The sequence below is a fragment of the Thermobia domestica genome, chromosome 6 (assembly GCF_964235325.1).
Source record: "Thermobia domestica chromosome 6, izTheDome1.hap1.1, whole genome shotgun sequence".
Lineage (NCBI taxonomy): Eukaryota > Metazoa > Arthropoda > Insecta > Zygentoma > Lepismatidae > Thermobia > Thermobia domestica.
Window position 1 is genome coordinate 121,954,444 of NC_137459.1, and position 16,227 is coordinate 121,970,670.

At 34.6% G+C, this 16,227-nt stretch overlaps 1 protein-coding gene across 2 annotated transcripts in view; it reads right to left on the reverse strand.

Moving 5' to 3' along the window:
- cher (filamin A protein cher) overlaps nucleotides 1-16,227 on the reverse strand; it is a 627,873-nt gene that overhangs the window by 234,265 nt on the left and 377,381 nt on the right. For both annotated transcript variants that reach the window (XM_081762014.1, XM_081762015.1), the window contains one exon: nucleotides 14,149-14,284. In XM_081762014.1, the coding sequence (XP_081618140.1) occupies nucleotides 14,149-14,284 (136 nt within the window). The remainder of the gene's footprint in view (nucleotides 1-14,148; nucleotides 14,285-16,227) is intronic.

The following is a 16,227-nucleotide window of genomic DNA, read 5'->3' on the forward strand; positions in this document are numbered from 1 at the left end:
ACGTGGAGGGTGTTATTCATAAATAAAACAAAAGCCGTCACGTTGGAGGTTCTCCGACTGGTCGCTTCTCCCATCAGCCCCTCCTTCCGCCTCCTTATATGCAGAAAGAATCCAGGAGCCAGGACCAAATCTTGGAGACCCGAGACATGTATATCACGTGGTAGCCACCCCCGCTCCCTCTCCAATATGGAGCCATCCCTTGCCTGCTTGCTGCTGCTAAAAGTAGCGAAACGGTTTTGGAGGAACGCTGGAGCTCACAGGGGAGAAGGGGAGCAGAGCTCCAGTGTAGGACCCATTGGTTCAGTGGCCTGGCAAGGAGAAATCGAAACCCTGGGCTTCGAGCCCACAGTAGCAGTCACAAGAACCAAATGCTATTTCCCCCCAGACATAACATCAAATTATATAACGCGTCGCATTGGTTAATCCAAACGTTACCTATAAGACAAAATATAACCTTCGTCTGATATATTCAGTAACCTGGGATTCGACACGAAATCAAACATCATTTTTGTGACAAAATATCACATGTGACGACAAATGACAGTGACCAAGCAAAATATTTGTCACTATTAATAGAAAATGAAGTTTGAAGTTTAATCTCGAATTATACTACAACAACTACGAAAGTAATATCCTTTATTATTAAGAATTACAAAGAAAAGAAAATTATTAATAAGAGAGTTCTAGTGTCAAGAATAAATATGTATGTCTACGTAGCCATAATTAAGGTATAAATAAATTTACTTCCAATACTTTTTTTTTCGAATTTAGATTTTGAAAAAAAAAAATAGCTCTCGACTCGTAATGCCAAAATAATTTTAAAACTATGAGGTGCCAAAATCAGAAATGAACTGAGCCAAAACGCACTCCTCTAAAAGGATCTTTGTTGTAATAAAAACGGTTTATTACTTTCAGAAAAACTGTTTCATTTCATTAATGTCTCGTTCGGTATAAAGTTTTTAAAATTAGCCACACACGCACGCACACACATGCACGCAATCTGGGTTGCTTATTGGATCACAACCAAGTAACAGAAAAGCGATTGCTGCAGAATTACGAATACTTTCTTATTGTTCTAATATCATATTTTAATCTAGTCAACAACAAGAAATAAAGAAGGGAGTTGTATCAGCTTTGCCGACATCTACTACACAGATATGTGCGTAAACAAAGTCCACTACATTTCAAAGGCAATTTTAAAACAAACCGAAAACTGACTCGAAGTATATACCATTTCAATAATTTTAATTTTTATATATATTTAAAAAATACAACAAAGGACAGAGAAAAGTAAGAATTGGTTTACAGAAGCGTCTAAAGGTATTTCTCTGATATAGCTAAATACGATAGGATACGATTATGTTGTTTTATTATTGTATTTATTTATTTACAGACAGTTCGAGATATGGATGTGAATCAATTTTAAATTGGAAACAATAAATACGTGAAAGAACTTTGGAAAGAAGTCCACAAGGACCTATACTTAAAAAAAGTATCATCCCAGTATTCGCCTGGTAAGATTAATGAAAACTCCTGAGGAAACTTCAGTCACGATGGACTGAAATTTGATCAGTGCTTCTCGATTACGAAGTAAAAGCATTAATATTCACTCACACCTGCTTCTTACTTTTCAATACTCTGTAGAGACATTGAAAACCAGCAACTGAACTATATGGATTTAAAATAAAAAAACGAGAAATTGTAGACAATCTAGTGTTCATTGTATTTAAATATTCACGTTTCGGAATGGCATTCTATAAAATTTTATAAAACAAAGCTGAGATTTATTTCCTACAATTCACTGTTCGTGCGTTAAAATGTTTTCTATTAAACCATATTTTATATGTAATATAGAAAAGTGAGTGAAGCTTTTAACAGAACTTCACGTAGTATAAGAGAAAGATAATCTAAATGTAGTAAATCTATGGATTGCATGAAAAGCAGTTCATTCAATCCAGAAAGTTTGAAGTTATTCCGAAAAATGTTTTGACAAAAGTGACATTTATTTTTAATTTATCATTTATATTTATTTATTTTTATTATTTTGTTATATTTTAATTTTATACAGATATTGCAGGTTTTGCTTACAGAACGTAATATGAAATTTCGAAATGTGATTCGAACCTCAGATTTTCGCCTTTACAACTAATATTGACAGGAAATACAAAACAATAGTTAACGATTTGTCACGTGATAAGTAGATCCTCGATTCTAATTTAGTGTCGGCAGATCTCTTTAAAATTCTCCTTACCTCCTATTGTTGTTTCCAGTGTAAGATAGAATTTAACCATAAAGTTCCTCTGTGTTCAAAGTTTTCAAAACCGTACAACGACTAGATACATTTTCTTTATAATAATTTGTTTCAAACAACATTCACTGACATTACGTAACATTGTTATTTGTAATAACAGGTACAGAGTTGATACCAAACACTTTCGCAGTACCTGGAAAGCCTCTATCATGTTTGAACTAATTACTGAAATTGTAACATCACTACTGATGGTTACAATTGAAGGGACAAAAATTATTTTTAGTTTAGTTATAGTTCTCCTTGAATAAAAATGGCAACCTGCTTGTCTATGCCCCTAAATCTATGCCGTATACTACTGTTTTCAAAGGAATTTCACTCCCACAAAAACTGCGCTGATTTTAAAAGGTTACGCCTTCTTTGTAGCCAGCGATGTGCAAGCATTTGGAGATGTGGCACTAAACAAATGAAGTTAACTGAAATAGAATTAATCATAGAACTAAATATACAGCCTACTAAAGATGTTTTTCTTTCTTTCTTTTACTTCTGCCTGCTGTAATACTCATTATGCAAAAATCGTTGCTCCACATTACAGAAAACTTCGGTGCATGCTTCAGCGGAATGTATAACACAAATAGTAATGTTCAATGTTGTGTGAATCTTTAGAGAGACACGTAGTGCCATCTGCAGGTGGAACTAAACATTTTTTACCTATACAGTTGCAATTTAGAGCAGCCCTATATAGAGATGGCGCGCGTTTCTCGTAGAAGCCTTACGTAAGAACAGTCGTTCTAATAATGCCAGCGTAATTTTATTAAATGTTGCAAAGCCGGAAGTGTATTCACAAGACCAGGAAATTTACTGGCAATGAGACTTCCAGAGTTGCAGCATCACTTAACGAAACTTCACGTTTAACTCGGATATGCTATTTTAGTATCACAGCCCTTCCATCAGACTCATTTCCATACATTTTGCTTTGCCTGTGTCGACTCACAAAATCTTTCTTACTGCTGTTTCAATGAAATCTGGAAGGCTTTCTACTATGCCGGTTAGACTACAGGGGTAATGACCAATGCAAATGAACAATGAGAATCTGTGTGGTGATAAAATAAAGAAAAAGGAAACAGGAATATTTCCTGAATATACACGCACACAGAATTTTTGTTCATCACATACAACAGTGTGTTGAGTCTTGGGATCGAACTCACGATCTTGCGCTCCAGAAGTGAGTACTTTACCGCTAAGCCGTCATAGTTTTAACTGGTATGATGAAGCAAGTTCCTATTCCGGAAATGAAAGTGAAACTTCATTTAACTCTTAAATCCGGAAAGTTCAGGTATTTAAAAACTGAGATTAAGAATATTCTAATTTTTGTGAAAACACTTGTCAAATCTGGCTTCCCAACATTTCAACATTTGTCACGAAGAAACTTCCGTTTTTCTGGGGACGGGGAGCAAGAGAGAGAGAGAGAGTAGGGGAATAATTCCGATAATGGTCAAAATGAGAAAGGCTAATATTTTTCATCATCTAACGCATTTCCTCTGTGTCTACAAGTCGGAAATGGTTACTTTAATCTTAAGGCATTAAGGTTTAAATGATATAAAGAGAATGAGATTGACAGTTTAATGAAACAATACTATATGAAGGGTTCACGAAAAGAAGGGGCTAATCGACATGTTACATTTTTTTTTTCTGGAGAAGCAATTTAAAATGTTGATGGGCCCCTTCTTTCCTTGTATGGCTGTTTTTCTTGTGTAAAATTTCTCTGCAACGAGTCACCTTTTTCACAATATTCGTAGTGCATTTAGAAATACAAACTTGCTCTAACAGCTGGTGTCCATATCGGCTTATTCGCAAAAATTCCAATACACCCCTTTTCTCCGTATACCCTTCATATTATATTATATAAAGTTGTATCGAACCGCAGTTTGCTATACAAAATCCTAGAAATGCGATGCAAAGGAGAAATTGTCGCAAAATATGATGCATCTATGATCATAGTTTATTACCGAAGTGGGCTATTTTTGCAACAGAAAAAGCAGTCTATCTCTGTCCACTCTTCATGGTAGAACAGTTCTCTTTCGGGCTTACATACAGTTAAAGTTCAGTGATGAATTCCATCGAAACCCCGACGTTTTTCTTTAGGTGTCTGTTAGGTTCTCAAGAACACAATTTAGCACGAATTACAAACCAAATAACATTAAATTGTCTGTGGAACTGACGACACAGACCATATCCGCTTCGACATTTTATTCTCTCTGTAAAGAAAATGGCTCAATGGGGTCTCGAAATCCATAACTCGAGCTTACTTTTCGGAAACTAGATTACCAGCTAAAACATATCTTCTGCTCTCCTATCTTTTTATAGTCATTTCATAGAACTGGATCAGAAATATAATTCGTTCTGCTACGCTCTCATGTTGTGCATTGAAATGATGAAAGAAAAATAGTGAGATTTAAAACGTCTCAACGATTGGAAAACTATCCGGATCCGAGTAGAAATTGTGTTAATTTATCGTAAAAATAAAGGTTCACTTTAATTTATCGTAAAAATAAAGGTTCACTTCGTGGACTGTATAATTCCGATTTTCCGTTTCTTGAAATCATTACGGATTCAAACTGAATAAATAGTTTTATATAGCCACATTCAAAACCAGCTATCGGCTTAGACATCTTGTAGAATATCGAAGTAACGACATTTTAAAAATAAAATTGTTATTAATTTTTCCCTACTTTACTTTTCATTATCATACTGGTTTGTGATACACAAAAAATTGATGTCACCTAAAAAGAATAAAATAAATAAATAATATTTTCCTTCGTTGCCAAAAGTACGATACAAAACAAATTGAAATGCATTTTTTTCCCGCAATTTGATGCACAAAAAGCAACTTTAAAAAAATGCTGATAAATATCAACTCTATGGCCTGTGGAACCAGGAGGTTAAATACAGTGTTCACAAAAGCTTTCCATTGACTTCTGTCCTTAGCCAACTGGATCCAATTTCTACTATGTATGCCTATTTCTGCGAGATCCATCTTAATATTGTCCTCCCATCTGTGCCTAAGTCTTCCTATTGATTTTCTTTTTCGATTGGATTTCCAGTTAAAACTTTGAAAGCGCTCCTACTTTCTTCCATTCTGGTTACATGGCCTGTCTATCTGAGCCTTGTAGACTTAATGACCCTAAAATCGTTATAGTAAACGATACAAATTATGCAGCTCATCGTTATGAAGTTTCCGTCCTTCCCAATTCCCGTTCCTCTTGCGTTCGCATATTCGTCTCAGGATTTTATTCTCAAATACCTTCAGTCTGCTTTCTTCCCTCGGAGTAAGCGATCATGTTTCGCAACCATACAACACAATCGGCATGATTATCGTTTTATATATTTTAAGCTTCAAATTCGTCGACAGAATTCGCGACGACAAAAAATTTTGAATTGACGAATAACACTTATATTTACTGAATTTTTATGGCTTATATTCTTCTTCCCCAGCATACCGAAATAAAATAAAGAATCAGTATCCAAGGGAATAGAGAATGATACCTGCGACGTCGTATATACGGGGAAATTAAGCAATATTTGTATCACGCTCTGCTAGAAAATTAAAATTTTCAGTCAATACCTTATCTTAAAGAAAATGAAATGCATATTTGTATTCCATATTTAATGTTTTGTAAGTCATATTGTTCATTAAGGCTTAGAAGAAGTTTGTCCATATAAGCAAATTCTCTCTTCTTACGTATTTCTTTTCTTAAGAATTTTATAAACCATACTAAGGAAGTGATTGTGATTGTGATGTTTAGCTATGTAACAATTTTCACCTTTTTAGAAACACTTTAATGACTCAGAGAATGTATCACAGTTTTTCCAACTGTAACATAAACTTTCATGATTACATTTTGTGGCTGGTGTATAAACGCACGAAGTGGCACGTGCATACAAAAAAGTAATGCGAACAACTAAAATAGCTTGCCTTCCCTCTTTCCGCCCCCGACTTGATACGATCTAGATTGAAACGATGAGGATGAGTCGAGGCCATTCTTGGCAAATAGCCACGCTAGCTTACTCAAACATTTCTGTCGCTGTTAGGCGGGTGGTGTAAAACATTTTCCGCAGGGGCGCATGAAAGAGAATTTTGAAAAAAAAAAAAAAGTTGCGAAAAACTCTACCTTTGATGTAGACTCCTATACAAAATATTAAATTTCAAACAAAGCTTTAGTTTAGTACTAAACAGTGATCGAAACTGCAACAGTGATAAAGTTATGACTACACTCGCAACTTACCGAGTATTACTTTTCTCCGGAAAGTAGAACAGCGAATTTTAACACACACACACAATATCAGGGCTTAGTAGCGACCAATATAATGTCTATCGGTTGCTATGAATACTCATTTAAGTTTTCTCTGTTTGGAATTCAATATATTATTTCATTGTCATTTATGCGATGTACAAGTAAAAAATAGATAAATTCATTGAGAAAATACGACCCCGCAAAACAAATGAGTAACAGTACCAAACTTCAAGCTTAGATTTTTTCTTTTTTACTTTAACACCCCTTTCATCACTGAAGCTACACGAAACATGAAACTTAACATGGGATGCAAACTATATGAGCTCACACCGGGAATCGAACGCAGGTCTTCTGTCCCAAAGGCATATACAGTAACATATAGTTAAGGAGAAGCTTTCGACATGACTGTTCCTTACAAGTCAAGTACATATATAGTTAGAATCAGATTTTAACTCCTTATTAGGTAGTAACGTATAACGTTGCCAGTGAACTGAATGTTATTCGGCTATTACAATCTATTTTGTGGATATATACATTTTTTGTCGTAATTTCACTCAACAAACGTTAATACTAATGTACAGAGTCTCCTGTAACTGCATTCCGGTTGGGTTTGGTTTGAGTTCACTTTTTCTTGGTTTACCACATGAATACCAGAAATCGGGACAAGTGCTGTGATTCTGTAATTCGGCTCATTGGTGGCGAGATAATGTAGTGAGGAGCGGCCTTTTCTGTACAATGTGATCTTGCATGACGATCTACACCCGACAACTGCAGCGGATTCAAGCCCTGCAGTGGTTCTGAGACTACATAAATAGTAGATCTAATCCTTCATAACCTTGATGGTCAATAAGAACGTAAAGCAAAAATAATCAGCGCATACCAGGATAATACCTTTAATCATGGATCTGACAGACTCCTTTATCAGACAGTGTGGTCAGCGTGAAAATCACATTCCAACAAAAGGAAGATGGAAATTATAAATAATATATTCTATACAGCAAGAGCTTTCCAATTTGGATGTCGCGTGGTAGCATCAACAGTGTTGGGAAATTGTTATAAATTCCGAATATAATCGTCCGTATTGTGAGGAATGTATTGTCTCACTAAGTATTCGGCACATTCTTGTCGAATGTCCTGAAAACTCAGATCTCAGGAAGTGTGACGGACTGCTGCTTACACTTGACGGTGTATCGGGTAATAATATTATATTGTTGAGCGTGTACTTGCTTTTGTGCACGCTTGTGACATTGCTCACGTTCTCTGAGCTTTTTTTAAACCCTTTTTCCTTGTGTATTTATTATTGCTGCTTATTCTGACTTCTTATTGTTTTCTCCACTATTTATTGTCATTGTTATCATTATTAATATTTATTGTTATCGTTCTATTATTACAATTTATTGTCAGTGTTCTATCTTTACTATTTATTGTTGTTATATATTTCGTATTTATTGTTATTATTATATATTTCGTATTTATTGTTATTATTATATATTTCCTATTTATTCTTATTGTTATATATTTGATACTATCATATATTTATTATTTTGTCTCTAGTTTTTTACTTCTCTTTTTCAGCAGTATTTTTGTTATATTTTGATATGTTTTTTTTTTTTTTAATTTTATTTACGACAGTCTTATTGATCGTGAGGGGACAAACACCCCAGACGCTAACGTCTCCACTTAAACACCAATCAATCAATTAATTCCGAACATTAAACGAATAAAAAACTTGTGAAAGAATAGCACTAAATTTCAATGTGACATTAGATGTCTCGGTTCTACAACTTATAAGAACACGAAAGTGAGACTGTATAATGAGGAATACCTAAAAATAGGTTTCATGGGGTGTAGCAACAAAGAATATCCTATACTAGAGTGCTTAAAATGTGGAGAAAAAAACTGAATAAAATTGGTTACAGACAGTAAAAAGGATCACGCGAAACTTATATGTATGGGATATAGATAGCAATCGTTATCCGTTAAGACCTTAACGGACTGACTCCATTAACAAACTCAATCACAATAATCAGTCTAGCTAAATATTGCAAAAATAAATAAATAAATAAATAAATAAAATTAAAAAATTCCTTTAGGTTACACGATGGCCACCGTTAAATTCATCCTTACTTGTTAACATGTTAACAGGCTGACTGCACTAATGAGCTCGCCTAAAACAATTGTTCTAGCTATCAGTTGCAAAAAAAAAAAAAATAAATAAATAAATAAATAAATAAAATAATGAATAAATAAATAAAATAAAATAAAAAATAAAAATTCAATCAGTTCAAAAGCTATCGTGCGGAGTAACGAACGGAAACACTAATAACACAATCTTTTAAGTCTTATTGCGTGATGCTCATAAGTATCGTTTAATACTGCGTACTAAGAGTGTCGCCATAAGGAAAATATTTGAAAGCAGTGCTATAGAGAATAATAATAATAATAATATTCTTTAGGAACTGGAAACTAATTTTAAAATTTACCTAGGTGTACTAAAAAGTAAGCTCTAACGTTTTGAAATGACTGACACTAAAGCGTTGGTGATTATTCAACCAAAGGTATATATCCAAGTTGCACTGTTATTTTTAATATATTTTCATTAATAACATCGACGATTTTTTCTATTGCAATCCCCTCCCCATCCACTTTTGTATTTTCTGTAGTTAGAACTGCCTTCTAAACTTTTTTTCGTGGAGGGGGGGGGGGGTCGTGTCGTAATTGATGTTGGATAAACATCTACCTACAATTGTTGCGTTCCTGTCTACGGCATATCACTCTTAGAAACGGTAACACTGAATTATTTGTTTTATTAGTATCACCCTAGTGGGCCTTAAAGATTGTAATGGTAGTACGTCAGCCGTTAATTCACACGATGACTCTTGAGCGAAAGTGAATTTTTGAATTCTATTTCTGCAATATATTTCTAGAGCGGTTATTTCGGCCAAGTTCGTTAATGGAGTCAAGTCAATCCGTTACCTCTTCAGGGTAATATACAATCCTCAAAACCTATGCGTAGCGCTAATATGCAACCCTCGAAACATGTTAGCACATAAGGTAAATATGGATAGAACATTGTTAAAAGTCAAATCGTTTGAATAAAATCAATAATAATGATGAATTATACGCATCTTCTTCGAATTACCAAGGGCACCCCACGCGGGGGTTCTGTACTTGAAATATATCTCACATCTGGATTTGGAATCTCCAGACTATTTAGCACGCAACGTGACTTTTTTTGACCTGATCACGTGACACAGTCTGATCCTTATGGCAAACCGGATAGGAATATTTCACAAGATTCTTTATACTGTCTTTATTAGTCTATATTCCGCTCATACTCCTAAAGAAACACAAACACTAAACGTAAATCCTAACACTAAAATTGGGGAAATTTACTGTCTTTCTAAATTGTTTCTATAAACATGTCATTGTGAGCCGTAAGCCCAATGAGTTATAGGATGTATTTTTAAAGTAAATCTGGTATATGCTGTGAACAGGGAAGAACACTATACACTGCTAAATTTTCCAGGTTTAAAATTCTTTTAAAAGACATTATTACCTTAAGTTATGAATACCGTCTGCCAAGGATATATGAGAAATTATCTACAGTTTAGAACGGTACCCGACCCACCGTAATGCGTTCAAATTTTTCAAGCGCGAATCGAACCTGGAATCCCAAGCACCAAAGACGCGCGCGCTAGTCGCTAGCCCAGCGGCAAGGGTTCTTTTAAACAATACAGAACTTCAACTTTCTTAGTACTTGGATAGTACGTGTAAAATGTACTATTCAATTCTTAAATTTTATATTTACATTAATTCTTCAAATTTTTCGTATAAAATAATGGATGAAATTACAATCTCTCCAATAAAACAGTATACCCAAGATAATGTATATCAATCGTCTGATATGAAATTTTATCTTGTATTATTTTGGAAGGTATATTCTAATTCACAAGAACAAAACAAATTGATTGTGTCGTGTCTAAATTTGAAAGTATGAATTCATTTTCAGGTTCTGTCGGATACACAAGGAGACCTAACATATCTTTAAGACACCTAAGAGCCCAAAATGAAAACATTTGAACTTTAATCTTTTCTTGCAATCTTCCTGTTCTAGCTTTCCAAACTGTACATAATTTTCTCGAAGAAAAAATGTTCAATCCACTAAAAGAAAGAGAGAGAGAAAAAAAGAAATATTTTATTCTTATAAAAGTGCAAACATTTTGGCAACACTGCTTCGAGAATATTAGCATTGGATGTCTTCTGGATGGAATCCAAAACTTCTTTTCTTTCTTTCTTTTCAAAATTACTGTCAAATGTAGCTCCAGACGACTCTTGGTATCCAAATAACTTGTATCTGAGTAAGGAGGAGGGTTTCCACGCTTATAACATACAACTTTCGTGCAAATATGCTTATATGAGAGCACGTAGAACATCGATTTTTATCGCACCTAATTTCGTCTCCTTCGTAATTTATTAGGTACCATTTGCACATTCCCCACACCTGTTATATTAATGGTTAGTAAGACGGGGCAAATAACGGACAAGTCTTTAAAAAAATATTACCTTTATCGTCAAACGAAAACATCAAATGTAATTCTGGTATATTTCATGTAAATATCCGCAAGAACTACAGGTGCAAATCCATTAACTTATATTGAGGACCCAAAGAAACAAAGTCATATTAAAAAAAAAAATGTTAACTATGGGTAGTAATTAGCTACAACAAACATTGCTGCCCTAATTGCGAAGTAAAATGAGCTAAATGACGCTATAATGTATGTCATGGGCATGATTTGGAAGGATCTAACCTCCTCTTCACTCTTGAATTCCCATACCACTAATTCTTTTCGAGAAAGTATCGACTTTGTTTACGTTGCACCTGATATGAAAGATTTACATGTGTCTTTCCGAAAAGATATCTTACAAGCAGCATACATCTTTTACAACACGACATTCACGATGTTATACAACATACTGAAAATATCTGGGTCAGAAGTTTAAAACATAAGAGAGATTCATTCACCACTAAACTTAGGAAAAGCTTTGATCTAGGATCCTACTCTCCCAATTTTGCTGCTTTCCTTTTCATAAAATGTTTGTAAAAGAAAATGCAGATTCTGTTAACTGATATATATATTTTGTGGGTTATTATTTTCTCATAAACTACTAGTTTATTCTTTGTTTCACGGCGTCTAATGTAGATTTTTTTTAAAGATTATCTTGCCACCTAACATTTGTTTTAAAAGCTTTCTACCAGACCTCTGTGTACGTTAGATATGAAAACTTGAAGAGAACTCAATGCTACTTGATTGATTGATTGAAAGATGATACTTGTCGATGAGATTAAAAGATAAATAAAACTGATTAAAGTATTGCAGTTGAATAAATATATTACTCAAATGTAACACAGCTTAATAACGTGTTTATTCAACTGTAGTGATTTGTCCAGAATTTTAGGAACATGAACTGATACAAAGCTAAAATATAAATTTGCAGAATTACTAATTTTGAAAAGAAATATTAAGTTTTCTTAAAGAACAATGTGTATATATATATATCAGGATTGATTGATTGATTGATCCATTTATTGGCTGTAATGTGATCCGGTGAGAAGTTTGCTTATGATATGTGTGGTTTCAAAACTCCGTCAAGTACAGAGCTTTCGGTATTGACCAATGTAAGGTAATTAGAAGCTTTTGGAATTAAGAGACAGCAAAGAACTCTGTCCCACAAAGCCAGAAAAAGTAATGATGAAACTAATGTGCTGACTACACATGCAATCTCAGAATCCATCAGCTTAGTCAAAGATCTTCTTGAGTATAGAGTCATGGAGCTTTTTATACCGCTAAATATGAAGTACAGATAGAATCATACAACAACAAAGTAGGGAAAATCAGTAAAAGATATAACCCTTAACGATACTGGTGGGCTCTAATGGACGCCAGCAGGTCGGATTAAAGGAGGACAGAGGGTCTGTAGCCCCCGGCCTCCAGGTGGATAGGGGCCTCTACTTTGATCAAAATCTTAACTGGCTATCTAAACAGAATCATAAAGATCAATCATCATCATAAAATAAAACATAACCAAAAATATGAAATATATTCCATTAAATTTCCTACTGTACTTTCACAGAAATGTATCAGGCGAAGTCAGCAGGGCGCACATATTTTTTCTAGCCCCAGGCCTCTAGATGGGTTAATCCGGTCTTGGACTCCACGTACTGTTTTCTTGCTTGAACTGACCAGATTGCTTGCTAGATAGCGCTAGCTCTTCTCTACCTTTCTTACGTTCAGAGCTTTATTTAACAGTACAATTGCCAGGAGTATGGAATGCACGTATTTCAAGAACCAAGAAGTACATTAACGTATTTTTTAAACTCTTTTTTAATCAAATGTATGATACTACAAAACTCTAGTTTTCGTCACTGACAACAGCTATACGTATTCTACTAGTCTGAGAAGTATAACTTGCTACATGAGAAAATTGTTGAACATGGGTCTAAGCCTGAACCACCTGCTGAAGATAATGTGAGAAAGAGTCGTTGCGAAATATGCCCTCGACAGTGTGACAGAAAAACAAAACAAAAATATTGCGGCAAGTTTCACAAATTGCTATGCTTGGAACATAGCAAAAGTATGTGCACATACTGCTGGTTCAAGTTAGTGTAATGTGTTGCTTTCGTATTCTTGATTGAAATAAGTAATTCTGCTTTCCTCATTCATTGGGGTCTGCTGAACCCCACAAGTATATTAGCGTCAGTAGATTTCACTAGTACAATTAAAGGTTAATACTACAAATACTGGACATTACACATAACCATTTTAATGTTCCTACATGTTAGCATTCATTATTTTATGTGAACTACTTTTTATTATTATTCCGTACAATCGTTGATCATATTTGTTTTCTATTTCTTTCAAAAAAATAATTAAAACGAAAATAAACCCTTCTCACACATACTTTATTTCCGTAACAAGTATTTTGATGTCTTAAATATTGATTTTGAACTCACTTAAGTAGTCTTGTTTTTAACTTGTTCGTATGGGTTTCAATGACTGTTGGTGTAATCTTCAGCATGTATCCATTAAAGAAAGTTTATGTTGCTACGTGGACTATTTTTTTTTTTTTTTTTTTTTTTTTAATTGATACGTACTGAAAATAATGACACAGTCACTTAAACGTATACAATAGGTTAACAACACGGGTGCTTAAATAAGTTCAAGATCAATATTTTATTAAGAAATATACGTCCTGTCAGTCCATTAAATATGATGTTTTTATCTTGATTTGCCAGTGATCAGACACCTGTGTTCCTCGACGGTGCTATACTATGGCAGTCACACAGCTACTTTCATACTCCTATATGTTCTCTTTGTTCACTTTGAATCGACGAAATATAGTCTACATTGTTGAACAGATTGCGTTCTCTTCACTTGTAAATGATGTATCATTTTCTTGTATTTTACTTATAAAGTAAACAGTGCTTACTATCAACATACGTATTGACAATATATGTTTTGACAATTTCAACAAGTTATATTATATATATAAACAATAAAATACGAAAAGGATAAGTTAAAGAAAAATTTCTTTGGTACTTACTGTAAATGTGTAGAATCCGTCAGGAACTGGCTGACCACCAAACTTAACGCTAAGAGTGTATTCCCCTGCATCCTTTACTGTGTAATAGATGCTAAATGTTCCATCTCCATTATCTTCAATGTCGATATCCATGTCACTATGCAAATAAATAAATAAAGGTTTTTACACTTTCTATTAGAAATTACTGAATTGTCAATAAAACATCAAATATTAAAGTTAGTTCAACGCATTATTCTCCAATTAGAATTGGTAATATTAGCTGTAGTCAATCACAATGACCAGTGAGGAATTATTTACAAAAGCAAACAGCAGATAGAAAGGAAGCAGAAGTAATGAAAAACATCGCATAACATTCAATGTTTCCAAATAATCTCTATATATTGACAAAACTTGGTCTACAAGAACAAAGACAATATTCTCTCTATTTACATTTATTTCAATATACCGAACATATTAAAAGTCTGGGGCCATAGGCCAATTCGGTTGTGAATAAAGATACAAATAAATAAAAGGAGAAAAGTTGTTGAAAATGGGTTGTTTTTAATCTAAAAATTGTGTATTTTTTTGCAATCATACGAGCCGTTTGGGGTTCACACTAGTAAGAGGTAATATGTTAAATGAAAGACTAACGCTTCCGATTCAATAGACTGTTCAAACGGAACGTAAGAGTACATGAAAAGACCACGGTAAACGTGCATATGTTGTATAAGGAAAGCTAGAATATCATAAATCCATTTCCCAACAATGCTGTATTGTTGGTATTATGCCAGTCCGTGCTGAACTCTCAGCGTTGCTTTTTCATTTAACACAGGGCGCTTTACCAACGTGCTACCATTTTATATTGAAAACCACTTATTTGCAGCAACTTTCCTTTCTTTTTATTTTTTCGTATCTATTTATAACTGAGTTGGCCTATGGCCCAGGACTTTTGATGGGCATGGGTATGCTCGAATGAGCTCTTAAAGAACACCGTAAAAACAGATATTTAGAAAAGTTTTGATACCACTGTAGATAAGTTACGTGCACACCACACAATTGTCTCCCGGTGGCTACGTGCAGTTGATAAGGTGAAAAAGCTGTACACATATATACCACAAAAGTTGACACCGGTCAATAAAAATCGCTTTCTGGAGTTGTGCAGTACTCTGAATGTGAAGAATAGCCGGGAAAGTTTTCTGCATTGGATTGTAACCTTTGATGAAAAATTGATCTGTAACAATCGTAAACGACCAGAACAGTGGTTGGATCTTGATCAAAGGTCAAGACTGTTTCCTAAATTCCTTAGATGTTACTGGTGTGATGATCTGTTCTAGAGTTTATCAATCATGTCTTTCTTCATTTAGGCGAAACCTGTGGATAGTTACAGTGCTGAATTTCATGTAATGCACCGCAACCTTGACCGTAAGTGTCAGAAACGTTCAAAAGACCTGGTGTCCTCACGTTGTATGACATTGCACGCGCAAATGTCGCTCAAAAGAATCGCAGACTCTCCATGAATTGCAGTATGGAACCCTTCCTCACCCACTGTATTCTCCTAGCGTCTCTCCCGCATCTCCAGTACTTTTTTTGGAGGGGAGGAGTCCTTCCCTGATGATCCAGCAGTGCAATGTGCTCTTGTAAATATGTCTACGCATCGCAGACTTCAGACATTTTTCGCTACGGAATCCAATCGTTGGCTGCGGGATGGCATGTGGTTGCAGATAGTGACTATTCTGATTAATTAGGTATTGTAGTTTCCAATTTTTAGGCCTTTGAAAATGACGCAACTTGGGGCGGACATTTTATTCGCATCGACCTAATTTGAAGACTATTATATATAAGACTATTATATATAAGTATACTAGCTGAACCTGCGCTCTCTACACAGCGCACCATTCACATATGAGCATGAATCTCCTTGTTGTTCCTCACATCTGTACATGTCCCTTTACAAACACAAGTCAAAGACGTCTTGAGAAAAATTGGCCAATGATACTATAAAGGGGAGATTTTTTCGACTACTTTTTCAATATCTCGCACCGTTTGCAAGATTTGAGCCTACTTCCTGTTGGAGTTTTAAACTCATGTATGATTAGTGTT